At 40.6% G+C, this 18,532-nt stretch overlaps 1 protein-coding gene across 6 annotated transcripts in view; it reads right to left on the bottom strand.

Moving 5' to 3' along the window:
* The window catches only part of VPS41 (VPS41 subunit of HOPS complex), a 112,149-nt gene extending 98,493 nt beyond the window's left edge, over positions 1–13,656 (bottom strand). The window contains exons 1-3 of one of the 6 annotated variants that reach the window (XM_054189920.1): positions 13,608–13,625; positions 11,931–12,002; positions 9,794–9,832 (exon numbers count right to left, since the gene is read on the bottom strand). Coding sequence is in view for 2 of the 6 variants with exons in the window: in XM_054189918.1 (XP_054045893.1) it covers positions 9,794–9,832; positions 10,036–10,140 (144 nt within the window). In the remaining 4 variants the exon portion in view is untranslated. The other 5 variants (XM_054189923.1, XM_054189921.1, XM_054189919.1 and 2 more) reach the window with 5 other exon arrangements.
* Between the last annotated feature and the right edge of the window lie 4,876 nt (positions 13,657–18,532).

Genomic DNA, 18,532 nt, shown 5'->3' with positions numbered 1-18,532 from the left:
AAGAGGGGCATATTATAAAATTACTGATCGCAAGTGACAACCTTGGTAGTAACTTCAACAAATATGCAAAATACATTATCTTTGTAAGAGATCTGGATTATTTACTCAAGTTTTGTAGAACACTCGCAGGACAGTGCAAAAGAACACAAGTTGCTGTATTTTGAACCCTATATAAACGTAAGGTTTTGTGGGAATTAATATAGTTTGGAATAAATGTTATAATCATTTGGAATAAATATTAAAAACCTATGAGCATTTCCAACCTGTAAGAGAATTAGTTTCTATTCTGTAACTATTGCTATATAAGACAACAAAAGGCATGAAGACTGACATTTCTAAACCATGAAAATACATTTGTGACTTATGCTGCTAAAACTATTTTCCCCTAGTTCTATGCTGAAAATACAGTAATGTTAGCTCAGTGAAGGAAGTGAAGTGAATAACCTCCCATCCACTTCCTTTATGATTCTTCATAAGGCAAATCACCAATACTTTCCCAGTATCTGGCTGTAAAATTGGCAAATATGGATTAGCATGGTAAAATTTCACACTGCAGTCTTCTATTCTCCCCATGCATTTTCTGCAGGGATTTATTTAATACCTTGACCTGTTTGGGAAAATGCAGATATACACCAGGAGCAAGGAATTAAGATGATATGGCCGCCTGTGAATATGTATCAAAATGGGCTGCATTCACAGTATGAAATGACACACAAATGAAAGGCAAAGCAGAGAGCATTTTATTTCTTTGCAAAACTGTTGTGGTGTACAGAATGTCACACTATATTTGCGAACACCAACTGAATATTCACTCCTACAGGTTTGAAGAAGCTGGGCACCAGCCAAATTGCAAAGCAGAAGTAACACACAGATGACATAACTGCACATGAGCAATCATCATAAATGGCATGTTAAAAAAAAAAAAGTAGTAAAAAGTCCACATAGTACAATTTGGTTTCACTTCAACTCCCATCAATTTGTTTTATTTCACTGGTAGTTTTGTGCATGGCAAAGAACGCCTGAAAACTTTCAAATCCACTTGTGTTCAAAAGCACGGGATAAGTCCATCCACATCAAGTGCACCATACACAAGCAGCACAGAATAGGCTGGTTTGTCTTCCATGTCCAAATCCAATTCCAACACTGAAAAATCCAAATACAGTTCAAATCTCAATGAAACTACACATTTCTACTTGTATTTTCCTTTTGCTGAGTAAGGAACTTGGGCAAACATTTGTTTCTCCTGTGAACGCTACTCAAGCAGCCCAGTTGCCACCTTGTGATGTACTGCATATGAAAACCCTACAGTGCAGTTTTGGGAACAGTAGTTTTTAATGTTCACCCACTCACCACAGTGAAAGAGCTAGATGGTAAATAGATTAATTTCCCTGCTACTTTCCTTTTTCCAGCCCACAGTGTTATTCCACCCAGATGAATACATTTAGTATTCTGGAAAAAACACATCTGCATACTCTGTTAACACACCAGCTTTGCAATTCCATTTAATTTATGTAGCACGCACAGTAGTATTTTTACTTTTTATGTATTCCACAACACACCGACAGAACAGGCACTTCTAGTTAATATTAATAGCTCATTAAATGAAGTATCTAATTTTCACTCAAAACCAGAAGATATTAAAAGAATATAGCAATAATCCATTTTTCCTGCAAGTCAATCCTCTAACGATGTATATTATGTTAGTTACTAGTCATTGCAAACTTGTTTTTCAAATTAATGTATGAAAAGATTCCATTTAAACTTCAATAAATAATTTACTACGCTCATCCTACTGACTCAAATTGATAAATTATTTGCATGATACATTTTCTCATTAATAAGGAGGAGAACTTTCTATTTGGAATTATATATCTTTTCCTTCCATTCTCCCCATTTAAAAGGCCAATTTCACTTAAAGCCATGCAGGGGGAAGCAATCTCTCTTCAGATTGTTCAGGTATGTGAAACAGAATATGCTTTTTGAGCATTTTTCTCCCATTTTATATTTTTAAAACAACTGGAAGAGAAAAATGGGAACCTAGTGCACAGCTATTCAATCATAAGGAAGAGAGGCATGATGAGAAGTAGTAGTCTGCCAAAGGTTAGACAGGAGACAAAAAAAAAAGGCAAGTTGGACTGAGGTACAGTAGCCAAATCTACTTTCCAACCATCCTTTTTTTTTTTGCAATGGTGATGCCCCGTCAAAAGCTACTAGCCACAGAAGAGCTCACCTCTTCCAGCCCAATGCTCCACGCTCCATGTTAAGAGAACATTTTGATGGAAACAGAGTATGACAAGAAGCCTTCTTTACCAGATGCTTTATTTACTTGAAATGATTTAATTGCTTTGACCTAATCCAGACCCAACCTACAAGACTACGATCTGGAGTGCACTGAAAAGGAAAAGAAAACATCAAGGCTTTTTAGTTGCCTGTTTTTAAGGCTTAAATGTTTCCTAACTGTGTTCCTGCTCTGATCAGTTTTCAAAACCTTAAAGAAAAAACCACTATCAATTTCAGTGGTAAAAGTGTATCAGTGAGGGATATTTCTAAACCTCTAAACCACAACCACTCCACACAATAAATTGTTTGAGCACTGGGTTAAGCAAGAATTTCTACAATACTTTCCTCTGTACAAACTCTCATAAAATTTATTAATATAGTCTTTAAATAACTAAAAGAATAAACCAAATGAACAAACATACCCCTTTCACAGGGTACCAGTGATCAAAGATCAGAAAACAGGCCAAAAAAAATTAAGACCAGGAGATATAAAAATGGAAGTGGAATGGAGGCATGTGCAAGACTGATGACTAACACACGTAAGTATAAAAAACAGCACATATTAATGCAACTTTAAAGAAAAATATTATTTTTAGTGACTTTATGCAGAAAAATCAACATGTGCACCTGCATGCCTTTTTTCGTTGATTTCCTTTAACGGTCCAACAATACAAAACCAAAGTCTACCCTGCAGTGCAGTACCTACAAAACCAAACAAACACAGAAAAAAAACCCCACAAATAAATCAGTGAAACTCCTTACATAATCACAGGATCATTTCATGGGACATAGCACTCATGTTACTATTCCAGTGACACTTGTTCTTGAAAAGGTGCTCCCTGTAAAGAAAATGTGTACTGGACCATTGCAACCTGCTCATAGCCCCAGCAGTAAATTAGAAAGGAAGAGAAAACTTTAATAACTAACTAACCAAATTCCAGGATGATAACTTAGCTTTGATTCTCTCATCAAGTAGGAGCGTTCTGGTTTTTGATACATCATGACTTTAATTTCATCAGTACCTCACACTCAACAAATGGGGTTTGAAACCCTTTGTTTACTTCTCAGAGGTAGGAAACTATTGCTCCATTATATAAGGAGAGATGGGGGGGGGGGGGGGGCACACAGGCGAGAAACCTGTATGTGAAGTCCAAGGTTGAGACAGAAGCTGTAGGTCCTGGGACTCCGAGGCATGGTCCAAAACATTTTTCTGCTACATGCAAGTTACCTGAACTAATTTATGCAGACCAGCAATTTTTCAGGGTGCAATATATGCTTTTATCAGTACAAATTAAGTCTTGTTTTCACTTGTTTTAAATTAAAATAAAAATTTGTATAATCACTCCACAACAGTCCATTATGTAATATGACAGGATTCCCTCATTAAAAGCAAAACTTTCAAAGACAAAATTAGAAGCTCAGCAGCAGCAGCAACTTAAATGCAAGAAAAATACCACTGTGCATCTCACCTTACCGCCACATTGCACTTCTACTGAAGAAAGCTTAACTATTTACTGTGCATTTCTTACCATCATCTTTTGTTAATTAGCTGGCAAAATCTAAGTATCTGCCTGACAGAAAACAGCTCAACTGAGAAAAGTAAGATTTTACAGAAACAGACACATTGCAAGGAAAAAAATTAGTTTGAAAACAGAAATTTATATTCAAGCTGTACACAATTTATGCAGACTTTCTTCCTCCACATTTTACAAACAGTGAAAAGTCAGATTACTTTGTTGTCTATTTTTAAGATCTTGTCAAATGTGACATGTAGCTCCAGGTGCTGTAAAATAAAATTAAGTAAGCCAATGAAACCACACTGTATTAGGACTTTTCAGCCAAACCAACCTGCTCAGGCTCAGCCCCAAATGCAGCATATTTGATGATTAGACAGGGCTGGGAGAAGTAAAACAAATATACTTCACAAGCACAATTAAAAAAAAACAAAAACAAAACCAGAAGATACAAAAAGAAAACAACTGTCCTTCAAAAGTGCAGTAGAATTACTTAGCAAACCAAGTAGGTTGTTCTCTTGAGAATCAAAAGACTGTGTTAGATACAGTGCTTTCTTATCATATCATGGGATGTCTATAGGAAAAGAAAAAGCTCATAATACCCGTTTTCATATATAAGGGTACAAAATAAAAGTGTAAGTTGTACTGTAGTTACCAGGAAAGATCTATTAAATTTCTACAAGTGCTGACACAAGTAACTACCACTACCTCCATGCTGAAAGTTCTGCTTAACATCTGAACATATGCACCATCTCTGCTAATTAACACCTTTGAATTTTACATATTCTGACTCAAATAGCTGAAAAGTATTAAACGCTTTAACAGCCTTAGGAACTCAACTTCCTGGGAAGCAGGAGTTGGAACAAAACTTAGAATGAAGGGCTCTTAGCTGACGTACATTCAAGACAATTTTTACAGACTACCACATTTGAGCCCTATTATAAAGCTCTACCACCAAGTCTGGGCAAATAAGCATCCTGGCATTTGTTAAAGAGCCCGTCATTCAAAACAAACCAAGCAGGTAGCAAGTTAGAATTAGCATCGTATTTACTAGGAGCTACTAAAGGAATGATACTAAAAGAGTTGCTGCGTAAAAGAGAATCACTGTATGTTTGATTCTTTACTAAGATAATAGCACAGCAGTGCAAAATATACAGAAAAAAATAAAATCCGTATTTTTTTTTTTTTTCCTTACACATCCAGTTCAGACAGGGACATAGAATCATAGGGTTGGAAGGGACCTCTGGAGATAGTCTAGTCCAACCCCCCTGCCAGAGCAGGGTCACCTAGAGCAGGTTGCACAGGAACACGTCCAGGCGGGTTTTGAATGTCTCCAGAGACGGAGACTCCACCACCTCTCTGGGCAGCCTGTTCCAGTGCTCTGCCACCCGCAAAGTAAAGAAGTTCCTCCTCATGTTTAGGTGGAACTTCCTATGCTCAAGTTTGTGCCCATTACCTCTTGTCCTGTCCCCGGGCACCACTGAAAAGAGCCTGGCCCCATCCTCCTGACACCCACCCTTTTAAGTATTTATAAGTGTTAATAAGATCCCCCCTCAGCCGTCTTTTTTCCAGACTGAACAGACACAAATCCCTCAGCCTTTCTTCATAAGAGAGGTGTTCCAGTCCCCTAACCATCTTGGTAGCTCTCTGCTGCACCCTCTCCAGCAGTTCCCTGTCCCTCTTGACCCAGGGAGCCCAGAACTGGACACAGTACTCCAGGTGTGGCTTCACCAGGGCAGAGTAGAGGGGGAGGATGACCTCCCTCGACCTGCTGGCCACATTCTTCTTGATGCACCCCAGGATGCCATTGGCCTTCTTGGCCACAAGGGCACATTGCTGGCTCATGGGCATCCTGTTGTCCACCAGGACTCCCAGGTCTCTTTCGGCTGAGCTGCTCTCCAGCAGGTCAGCCCCCAACCTGTACTGGTGCACGGGGTTATTCCTCCCCAGATGCAGCACCCTACACTTGCCCTTGTTGAATTTCATAAGGTTCCTCTCTGCCCAACTCTCCAGCCTGTCCAGGTCTCTCTGTGTGGTATGTCAGCCACCACCCCCAGCTTTGTGTCATCAGCAAACTTGCTGAGGGTGCACTCTATCCCTTCATCCAGGCCATTGATGAATATATTGAACAGGCCTGGACCCAGTACTGACCTCTGGGGAACACCACTCGTCACTGACCTCCAACTAGACTCTGTGCCCCTAATCACGACCCTCTGAGCTCTGTCTTTCAACCAGTTATCTATCCACCCTACTGTCCATTCATCAAGCCCACTCTTCCTAAGCTTCCCTATGAAGATGCTGTGGGAGACCGCGTCGAACGCCTTGCTTAAGTCAAGGTAGACCACATCTACCGCCCTCCCCTCATCTATCCATCCAGTCATGCCATCATGGAAGGCTATCAGATTAGTCAGACATGATTTCCCCTTGGTGAATCCATGTTGAGTACTTCTGATAGCTTTCTTTTCCTCCACATGCCTTGAGATGACGCCCAGAACGAGCTGTTCCATCATCTTTCCAGGGACGGAGGTGAGGCTGACCGGCCTGTAGTTCTCCAGCTCCTCCTTCTTGCCTTTTTTGAAGACTGGAGCGACATTGACTTTCCTCCAGTCCTCAGGCACCTCGCCTGTTCTCCAGGACCTTTCAAAGATGATGGAGATTGGCCCAGCAATGACTTCTGCCAGCTCCCTCAGCACTCTCAGGTGCATCCCATTGGGTCCCATGGACTTGTGAATATCTAATTGATCTAACTGATCCCTCACTCGATCCTCCTCAACCCAGGGGAGGTCGTCTTCTTTCCCCATTACTTCCCCCAATGCCTGAGACTCCTGAGGGCTGGGCCGAGCAGTAAAGACCAAAGCAAGGAAGGCATTCAGTACCTCCGCCACCATGGCTCCTGTTTCATTCCATAGTGGGCCCACAACTTCTCTGGTCTTCCTTTTGCTTCCTTTTAGAAGCCCTTCCTGTTGAGCTTGACATCCCTGGCCAGATTTAATTCCAGGGTGGCCTTGGCTTTCCTTGTTTCATCCCTGCACACTCTGGCAGCATTTTTGTAATCCTCCCAAGGGGTCAGTCCCTTCTTCCACTTATTGTAGACTTCCTTCTATGACTTGAGCTTTTTCAGAAGCTCCTTGCTCAACCATGCAGGTCTCCTGCGTCCTTTGGCCGATTTCTTTCTCCTAGGGATGCACCAATCCTGAGCTTGGAGGAAGTGGTCTTTGAATATCGACCAGCTCTCTTGAGCCCCTTTGCCTTCTAGAGCCCTAGCCCACCCGATCTCTCCAAGCAGTTTCTTGAAGAGGTCGAAGTTAGCCCTCCTGAAATCCAAGGTTGTAATTTTACTTCTTGATGTTTTGTGCGTGGTACCCACGATCCTGAACTCTATCATTTCATGACCACTACAACCTAGGGTGCCCCCAACCTTAATGTCCTCCACCAGTCCCTCTGTGTTTGTCAGTACTAGGTCCAGAAGTGCTCCTCTCCTTGTTGGCTCCTGCACCACCTGTGTCAAGAAGTTATCATCAACGCACTGGACGAGCCTCCTGGACTGTGCATGCCTGGCTGTGTGGTCTTCCCAGCAGATATCAGGGTGATTGAAGTCCCCCATTAGAACCAAGGCCTGCGATTGCAAGGCTACCTTCAGCTGTCTGTAGAAAGCCTCATCAGCTTCCCCATCCTGATCAGCTGCCCTGGAATAAACACCCACAACAGTGTCCCTCATATTTGCTTGCCCCTTAATCCTTACCCATAAGATCTCAACGCTCTCGTCATCCGCCCCTAGTGAGAGCTCGATGCATTCCAAATGCTCTCTCACATAAAGTGCAAATCATTTACTCAAAACCATGAAACTATCTTCCTCCATAATAGAAAAGACTTCTATAGTACAACTTGGATATGTGTCACATGCCTGCTGAAACCAACAGCAATAATTTTCGATTTTACAGGAAGAATTTAAATTAAGTGAAAGAGCAATTGTATATGCAAAAATCTTTATTGCTATAATGATGTCTACAAAGTCCACACCGTAAATATTATACTTTTTAATGGGTAAAACAGGACACAGGCTGCAAGAATTAGAGTCTCAGGTTCTAGCAATGACACCACAAAATGCATCCCTGATTTTTCAAACTATGAGCCACCCAAAAGAAATCATACAATTTTATAATCACAAGAGCTAAGAGTGAAGCCATCAGCTCAATCTTCTCTCTGACTACACTTCAAATAATATAAGCAAGCACTGACAACATTTAGACTTTGTGATTCTACAACTATTTTTGGTTTCTATTTGAATGATCATTAGAAATAGTTTAATGAGTAAATAGGAAGATTGTGAAAATTGCTCACTACTTCCTATAAGTACTTTCTAAACATGTTTTCAAAGTTTCATTTCATCAGCTACCTGCATAGTGTCAAGACACTACAGACTGGACTTACTATTCAAAGACAACTCATGATAAGCGTTTTCACAAGCGTTAGAATAACGATTGGATTTTTCTTCAGATCCAACATCTACATTCTCAATATAAAAATTTCTTTTTCGCTTCTCTACGCGTGTGAAATTAACATTAAAAATAGACGTCAACTTCAATAAAGGTCTCGTTGAAATTTTGTTACTACCAATTTTGTGAAAGTTGCATGATGCCTATTTTTACTTCAGGTAAAAACAAAACCCTGGCAACCCATTTATGATTAATTCTGCTGTAAATACTTATTTACTATGGGCTGAAATGTTGAAAGGCCATTTAAAAAGCCACTAAAACAAGTTCTCACTTGCAACAACCTTTAAAAAAAACCCAAACACCTCAGGAGGTAAGTATTTGTGTTCACTATCTTGTGAATGTCAACTCTTGAGAGGATTACCATTCTACTAAACACTGAGTTGTTGCTCAGTCATGGTCTATGCACGCTTCACATCACAAAGGAACATCCGGAATTAAACTATACCACACTGGGCAAAAAAAGTCTGGTCCACAAGGCTATTCCATATGGCAACATTAAAGGGCCAAAGAAATCTCTGCTTCTCACCAGGAATGCCCTACCGTGCCACTGCAGACAGCCACTCATGAAAGGCAGTGAGGAATAAATTATCCCACAAGAAATAAAGCCACCATCCTCTACAAAAAGACGTTCTCAGAATCCACCACTGCAGTCTCTGCAGTACCCACTGTCTTGGAAATTAGGATTTCTACCTACTTAGCGCTTAAACCCACATCCCAAGCATGATGATTTGTCCCTAGGTAAAGAATAGAAAATCTTCCTAACAGCAAGTCCATTAAAGTTTTGGAAGTCTAGGAGCCCCTTTCACTCAGACACTTAACGAGTGAAAACACTCAACCAAGGTAATACCCTGCTCTGTGTCATCTGTCCTTCTTCTTCCTTCCTGTAGCCATCCTAGACCACACTGAAGTCAAGTATCTCTTTCCAGATCTCTCAGGGTTCCTTCGATGATGGCGGGTTTGGAGTTAGTACACTGATGTTTGAGGACAAATTCTTGAACCCTCTGTAGCTCCCTTCCTCTCCCCACCCCCAGCCCACTTTTTCCAGCACCTACAGCAGGGTAGGCAGACCTCTCCAAAACATGAAACAGTTTTTGACAAAATGTCATTTCAAGAACAGAGATTCTACAGAACGTGATTAGATCTAGACCATGAAGCTATTAAAATAACACAGTAATTACCTGAATGTAGTATTACTGCATATATAATTATACTGACAATTAAATTTTCATTTGATCAAAAGAGAAGTGCACGCACTTGAATTTGTCTCTCAACCTAATTCATTTTACTCTAATGGGGCGATTGTGGTTTTTTTTAAACATAAAGGAGCTTCTAATAGCAAATCACAGCTCCTTTTTAATAATTTAAGTCCAGATTAACATTCCTTGCTACATAGTACCAGCAAAACTTACAAAAACAACCAATGAGGTCGTATTTTTCCCTCCGTACTGACAAAGAATTAGCACTGACACAGATTCAAGTGTGAAGCATTTCAAGCAGGCTTACCTCAGATTCATCTGTTGATTCCTCATTAGACCTGGTTTCCTGAAAATCACACAAAGAACAGAGGGGAAATTAGTACAAATACTTTTAAAACCTTTATTAACAAGTAGACGACAAAGTGGAAGCAACCCAAAGTTCAGAGTTTCCATCCTTTCCGTTCACACCCAACTTGCGCTTGCACTTGCAATCTAGTGCCACACTGACACTCAGTGGCACCAGTTGACTGTGACACTATTGCCAGTTACCTTAAAAGAGAATGAGTGGATCATCTGAGAATCTGTCCCTGTGAAAGCTTCCCTCCTTCCAGAAGCGGTAGCAAGTTTTGCAACTGCCCATGTCTTGACTTGCATGGCAGAACAGCATTCTCAAGTTATCCATAAGCTAGGTTTGCTATTCAACTATTCGGCTGTTAATAGGCTTATTTTAAACTTCCAGACCATTTTCCATAGAAATCCAGCATTTAGCGACTTTCTCCTTTACATCCCATGCCAATGCAAGCCATGTGGCTTTCTCTTGCCTTTGAAGCAACTGTACCTTTAAAACATCTCTCTCTGGCAAGGCAATGATTCTTACTGTCCTACAAAAAAAAAAATTTTAAGTCAACTCCTGCTAATCTCTCACCTGTCCACCGAGAAAATCTGCTGATGCAATGCCTCCTCAAAGAGGTCAGCAAAATGAAGATTTACTTAACGTATTTATCGTTATCAATAGCAATAAAAGGTTACAACTAATACACTGACAGTGAATGTAACCATTTTAACAACAAAATATGAGATAAACAAAGAACGAGCAAGAGAGAAGGCAGCATTTCAGATCTCATGAAGTAGTATTTGGACAGTAAGATAAATAGGTACAGAATTTCACCAGAGAAGGCAAAAAAATAAGAGACAGTTACCAACAATTTAAAGAGAAATGGAAAGGGAAGAAAATTTAATGCACTGACAACCAGCATCATTTTCAGTTTGTCACTTGTATTTATTTTCCCTGTTTATAAAATGCACTGATTGTGACCTCTAGGCAAAAAGCATATGCCTCCTTTGGATTAGCGGAGGTTCACCTGTAGTGACCATAGTGACCATCACAACAGACTAGGGATGGGGGAGAAGAAAAGCAGCATTCCTGCTTGCTACTTGAAACTCAGTGCAATGTGTTACCATGATTATTGCCATTTGTTTCCTCCATTTTACTTCCTACAGCCAAGTCCACCTCTAGAACACGCATCCCATAGAAGGGTTATCTGTCATCTATATTCATGACATGAGTTAGGAAACTGCAAGTAGAAATAACATGGGAGTCAAGGGAAGATGAAGAGGGAGTAAAATCCTGGCATCCTTTCAAGCTTAGGTTTGACTTTGCAAGTACAACTGTTTGTCCATCAGTCTCAAGCGCTCTACTCACTAAGATGCAGTTACCTTACAGGAGATGACAATTTTGTTACATATAATCTTTGTGCATCTAAAATTCTACTTAACAGTAATCAAATGAGGACAGAACTTAAATATTGTGGTGTAACATTGTCAGCTTACTGGACAAGGTAGAGTAACACAGGAAGTCCAATGCAAAATATCACCAGATTCCTAATAAAAAACCTGCCTTTCTCTCCTGAATACCAAGAGTCACCTATTTAACTCCTTTACAAGTCAAAACTATTACCACTACCATTTTGATACAACTCACATAGTTTGTATCAACAGGAGAATTTGTTTTAAAAAAAAAAAAAAAAAAAATCTGTTCTCCCAAACAAAATAAGCAGTTACAGCAAGTGACATTTTTGCTGGTACACCGGAGTCTTTCTAGTGCAGCTACACCATTTACATTTTTTTTCCTCCCCTCCCCTGATTCTAATTGCTTTGGCTGTTCAGCAGAACACAAACACAGGAAGAGCCAGTGATGAAAATCTGTTTTGATTTGGGACATGTAGCCTGCTATCCCTACTGTATTCACAAGACACTGCAACTGCAGCTACTAAATTTCATAAACAGCATACAAATTCAGGCAAATGCTTCATGGCCTTCATGCTTTACTGCAGAAAAAAAACATGCGAAAATTCAGCGCGCGCTTTGGCTTAGAAAAGAAATGCAGAAATTGTATTTATTCCTTGACAAGAACTTAGCTGAAGTTGCTTAGAATTGACACTTACCTACTAACTTACTTTGCTGGCAACTTACTATGAAAAGCTCTTTGCTCGAGTTCTCTCACTCACATAGGCAAACTGGAAGAGCAAACTGCAATTATGACTGCCCTGGGGTTTTGTTAGTTTCCTCTCCCCTCCCTCCAAATGCATTAGCCAAGGGGATTACCCCCCACTTCTACTTTTTAGTAGCCTCGTAACTGTGAAAAGGAAATCCCTCAACAGGGATTTGTAGATGACCAGAATCCCAAATCATGTAGGAATAGCTGTCATTGGTTCATCTGAGACTCTAGGGGAAAACCAGCTGTACGCTTCAGCCAGACGGCACATGCTGTTGTTCAAGTAGCCTAAGAATGGAGAAAGGGAACAAGGAGCAGGAAACCACAGAAATGTGAAGTAATCTCTCACCATTATAATCTCTCACTTAGCAGATCCAACATAACTTCTCAATAAATTCTTAAACTGGCTTTCCAATATGATAGATATAGGGTTTTCCCTTCCTTGCCTTTACAAACATCAGATGCTATCCATTATATGTTTAGGCCCATAACTTAAAGCAGCTGGGAGGGGAAAAATCAGGAAATTTGTGTTTCAAAGAAAAATACAGACACAACACACACATGCCTTTCACTAGGGGTGTGCACGTTCCCCACAGGAAATAAACACAAACAAATAGGTTAACTTTCCCACCATAGTCCAATGAGAGCAAAACACAGGCTGTTTTAATCTCTTATATTATTAGAGAAGATGAAAAGACTTGTCAGGAGTTGGTTTTATCCTGAGAACCCTTCCAAATGCTGCCATGGTCAAAAACCTCACCAAGCCAGGGGGTGGAGCCTCCTCCAAAGAGGCCAGCCCCTCCCAACAAAACCCCTGACAGCAGGGACAGTGGAAACAAGATGCTAATCTCCAATTAAGGCAAACTCCCTGGAGGTAATTCTGAGACTCTCCTACCATTAGGCAATCAAGACAGACAAGTCTGTGTCAAGACAAGCACGTGTGTCAAAGTCCTGGCCCAGCAAAGAAATATTGAGAAAATATCTGAAAGGACGGGGAACTTCACTTCTTGCTTTCACTTTATTTTTTTTTCTCGGGAAGGAAGGGTCTGGGCAGGGGGAAGCTTTAGGAAGACACACGCTTTAGAGAACCACGGGCCACAAGCACCAAACTCCTCGTTTTGTCTCAGGAGCAAACTCCCCTGCTGAGATGCAGTTGCTCCTGCGCCAGCTGGTAAAGCACAGCTGCTTAACCATTTCAGACCGACCCTTCAACTTTTCAATTCCGGCTCCACAGCGGTGCCAGACGCATTTCCAAACCCCTCCCTCCCTCAGGTTCCTCCATCGGGTGTTACCTAAAAAGCAGAGCCCTCACAGCTTGCGCCGCCTCCCTAGGCCATCTATCTGGGGTTTTTTTGAGACAAAACCTCGGGCAGCCCCGTTCCCCGGTGCGCGGCGGGGGAGCCGAGGCCCGGCACCGCCGCCTCCACCTCCTCCGCCCCGGCGAGGCTCCAAGCGCCCCTGCCACCCCGCCGCCGGCCCTCGCACTCCCGCCGCGGGGCTGGCCGACACCCTCTGTCCCCCCTTCACACAGGCCCTGGCCCTTCGCCCCTCTGCTCCCGAGGGTCGCCCCGGCTCCCCGCCGCGCTCCTCGCCCCCTCCGGCGGGGCAGTGCCCTCACGGCCTCTACCTTCTCCTCAGCTTCCGCCATGGCGCGGCCGGGGAGCCGTCATGTGAGGGGCAGGAAGCCTGGGAGGGCGGAGGCATGCTGGGAAATGTAGTTTCAGAGCGGGTGTGTGGGTGGGTGGGAGGGTGTCCCCCTTTTTTTTTTCTTTTTCCTTCTTCTTTTTTGTTGTTGTTGTTGTGGTTGGTTGTTTTGGGGGATGGGGTGGCTTTGGGCAAGGCTGGGCCCAACAGGGACACCACGTCCCGGTCAGGTTTTCCTTCTGCCCTCCATAGCTGCAAGCAAGACGGCACTTTTTTTACACAGAATTCCTTCAAGTCCCTCTGGTTATTGGGGGTTTGGGTGTAGTTGAAGCAGCATTTTCCATGCCCACCACCATGTTGCGCACTGGACTGCCAGTTCTCCAGGACAAGGCCCATTTATTGGCGCCCACCTGAGCAGCACTTTGTTTCCACCTCCAATTTCCATTAGATCCTCTGTTGAGACCTGTAGCAGCCTTTGTCCTCTCTGTACTTTTTATTTAATTTGTCAGTATTGAAATGGCCCACACACAAAATAGTGTCAGGAGAAGGATTTTAGAAAGCCTAAATATTTTCCTACAGTTCTAGGAGCTGCCGCATTTTCTCTTTTAAAACGTTAAAACAAGACTTGAACTCCTTACTTGCACCCAAATTACTTTCTTTGTATGTTAAAAACATAACCAAAGCTAAAATGCAATAGGCAGTACTTTTTATTGCTTGGGTTTTGCCATTGGAGCTATTCAGAGTCTAAGGTGGAGCTCCAGTGTTAATGTACCTAGTCTCTACCTTCGGGATCAAACCCAAGAATTTAAAAAAGTTCAGGTCAATTTTAACAATAAAAGAGAATTCTTAAAATATTATACTGGAAGATCATAAGGCCATACAATTAAAGTTAATTGCAGAGAGTATTACCTTGGATATGAAAATCATGTATATCATTGCCATACCTTTAGAAACCAATTGCCAGAATTTCAACTGAGAAGAGATAGAACTCTCTTTTGTAATCACACTGAGAGGTTGACACTGGGGTAAGAGTGTGCTATCAAAGTTAACGGTGTCGGTACAAGAACATACAAATATAACTGTCATGAATATATTTCATTTGCAAATGACATAATATAAGAAAGCGTCCCTTTTTTATTCTGTTACCAGATGTCTGTGGACTATCAGGGTATCATGGTGAAGGAACATGTAAATGTCATCCTGGCCATATAAACCGAGGGATGTCTACAGAGATGGAGATGTTTGGCTGCCATTATACAAAATATTGTTGAGACCTCACCTGGATATAACGGTAAATTTCAAATCACCTCTGTTGCAAAAAAAGATTAACTCAAACTGGAGGGGGGCAAAGGACCACTAAAAGGATTACAGAAATTTAGGGTCTGCTCTATTGGAAAAAAAAAAAAGAAGGGCTTGGCTTCTTCAGTCTAGAAATAAAAAAGAGCTAAAGAGGAAGAACAGCTATTAAAGGTATGAGATCAAATAGGTATCAGCTAATTTAAGCATGTTTAGGCTGGAAATGAGAAGTAGATTCCCATGTGACCGAGGTAGATAAGTGTGTGGTCCTCCAAAGAATCTTGCTGGCAAGAAATTTAACCAATTTCAAGATGAGACTTAATAAACTTATATAAGAGACTGCAAGAGATGTTTGCTGACAGCTTTGTTGCTTACCCAAAGAACTCATTCCGGTCCCATTCTGGCCTTCTTGAATCTTAGTCCTGTTCAAATCAATGAAAAAAAATATCATTGCTGTCAATGGAGCCAGGATTTGTCCTGCAATATGTAATGCACAAGCTATCTTATCTGGTACTTGAATACTGTGTATGTCTCGTGAAAGGAAACTTTGCCTGATATGGGCTTTTTCCCACTTTCAGGGGAAAACAAACTGTCTAGGCGTTTTGGGTTTCAGCATTGGGTGGTTTTGGTTTTTGGGGTTTTTTTTTTGTCCTTAACAGAGACATTTTGTGGCACTTTTTAAACTGGAATGAACATTAACAACCGACTTTATAAATGCCAAGAAAAACAGAGTGTAAGGGAAAGGATGGCAGGTCTTGTAAACTTTGCTATTCTAACAGCTAACAGTGCACATTTGTTACAAGCAGAGCGGTCAAGGAACAGCTGTTCTTGTTTTCATTGCACATAGAATAAGTGGTATAAAGAATGTGATTTACTTACAGTGTGCTACTTATTTCTGGCAGAAATGCACAAAACTAATTTTCTTCTTGTTTAGACTTAAGGTATGAATTAAATTTGCCATGATTATAGGTTTTTATTGTGTCAGGAAAACTTAATACATTGGCATCTGATTCTGTCACCCGTCCCACACCCACCCTCCGAAGGTGCTGAAAGCCATCAAGACGCAATGACGTCAATGGATTTTAAAATCTTTCAGCACCTCCTGCAAAGCACTCAGCATCCTCAAGACTTGGGCCTGAGAACATCCCAGTCAACCTTTGGAGATAAAAAGCTTAAGTGTAGTTCAGCGTAAGTGGAAAATACAGCACTGCCTAAAGGAAGTAAATGTTCTGTCCTAACCTTAAAAACTACTCACTCTCACTGCCTACCAGCACGTAGATCTGAAGTTTGGGTTAAGTCAGTTGTACAAGAGGGAGAGGTTTGGGACCCCTGGTGAGATTATGAAGGCTTTGAAGTTTAGGTAGAGCGTTTTGGCTCAGATCCATCTCAAGTGATAGGCTGGCTCTACCTTATCATTTAGTTTTAACTTGTTTCACCAAAAATAGCACTCTTTGTAAGTCTTTTTCAATAAAGATTTTGGCCATACCATCATGCTTTTAATGTTCATAGTGCCTACTTTAATGCAGAGTTTTGAGCTGACAGGACTTTTGACAGGATGCTGACACCCCCATCCAGCTTTCTAAAATCCAAGTCTGTCAGGAGTTTCTGATTTATCCTTTGCACAGAAACTAGAATTATCATTGAAACTTGGACCTTGACCAACGGTCTGATTCCAAATACTGCTAGAATTTTTATCTCTTGCTTTAACACACTTTCTCCCTGACTACTGTGAAACATAACAAGTAGCAAGTATCCATGCCATTTGGTAGAGATTATCGTATTTCAGTCTCCAAGAGCTCTCAGTGGCTTTCAAGTAGGACTGATTCATCCAACAAAATATTCAGCTGGGTAATCTCTCGCCACTCTCACCACCACTTATTCAGTAAAAAAAAAAAAAAAAAAAAAAAGTGGTGTTGTCTGTAAGTTAATAGCATTTAAAAACAGTATGTTGGATAAAACACAGCTAATATTGTTGTCAGAACAATAGAAGTTCAAAGGCTTTCCTCTTTCTGTTTGTTTGTTTGTAGAAAGAAACTTGCAAAGGCTTTTCTTTTTTTTTCTGCTTGCTATCAAAGAATTATTTATCTGAAGATACTTTCAATTCGTACCATGGCTTCCATAAATATATAATCTTGAATATGTTCAGGAACTTTAAAAAGATCCTATTTCACCTGCTAGCATTATATTGTTTTGCTGTTGTTTACTTTTTTCTTCTTAATCCACCGCTAAAATTTATTTATCAATTTCTTCCTGAAATAAGTATCACAACAATGACTATAAAAACATTTCAATTATAAATTACAAAAAAAATCAAATAAATACACTTTAATGACTTGAAGCTAGATAAACAGTGCTCATAAAGCTAAGATCATACGCAGATCTTCAAAAGATAATCATTAACAAGGATAGATAAATAACTTTTTGTTAAACATAGTAGTACTATATGAGTGTCATAGTTACTGCCTTTTTTAATTTGAGCTAAAGATTACTGCTGTGTAATTTGCCATATCACCAAAAAGACAAGGTAAGAAGTGGAAGTAAGATTACCACTATCCCATCGCTGCAGCATATATTAAATTAAATTGAAATTATCACCTATTTTTATAAAAATGACAGTGGTAATAATATCAGAAAGATTATTACAATTTCTTTAAAATAGTTGATCTGTGTTCCCTGACATTTAAAGGCTTTTCAAAATTATAGTGAATTATTTTCAAATCCTTCAGGAATAACATTTCCCTTCGTCTTGTCTTTCTTCCTCTGACCCTCACTCCTTGTCTGAGTTTCTTCTCCTCTATGTCTTCATCTTCACTCTCAGGCAGTCTTTATTGAAATATACCTTCTTGTGCTAGGTAGAGCACACAGCGAAGATGAAAAAACGCGAAGAACAGTAAACAACATAAAGCCAGTACAATTATCCATTTATTAAAGATAAACAAGGGCTATATATAAATGGAGAGGTAGTAAGGGACCCTCTTAAAAATCTTGTATTTAAAAATAATAAGGACCTGGTAAAGAAGGAGCAAGTCTGAAACTGAAAAATTATTGTACTGTGAGAAAATTTCATAGATCTATGGATTATGAAGCCAGACAGGAATAGCACTGTGACTTAATCTGAACTCCTCCCTAACATGGGTCATGAGATTTACCTGAATTAATTCCAGTTTGTGCCTTTTTTTTAAAAGAAAACATACCTTGACATAACATTTCCAATTACACAGAACTCCTTGCACTTCTGATAAGTCATTTCAAGGGCAGTTACACTCACTGCTAGAAAAACAAAGAACGCAAAAGAAATGTCTTACCAGATCAGAACAGTGGTCCATCTAGCCCAGCGCTTGGTCCCCAACAGTGGCAGTAGGAGATGCTATTTAGGGAGAGCACATACCTCTGAGCTCCACTCCCGTTGTCTTACCCCAACATCTACTGGCATGGAATTAGGGACGTTAGAAAGCACATCCCTGACTGCTTCTTCTAGTATCTGTTAACAAACATGCTGTTGATGAATTTATCTGTTTTGGACCTGCTGATACTGCTTGCCTCTGCAGTCTCTTGAGACAATGAAGCCCACAAGTTCTCTCCCTGCTACTTAAAGAAGTTATTTTTTCCCCT

This window comes from Rissa tridactyla, chromosome 2 (assembly GCF_028500815.1).
Source record: "Rissa tridactyla isolate bRisTri1 chromosome 2, bRisTri1.patW.cur.20221130, whole genome shotgun sequence".
NCBI lineage: Eukaryota > Metazoa > Chordata > Aves > Charadriiformes > Laridae > Rissa > Rissa tridactyla.
The sequence above is the reverse complement of the archived record's forward strand: the minus strand, read 5'-3'. Positions and strand labels throughout refer to the sequence as shown.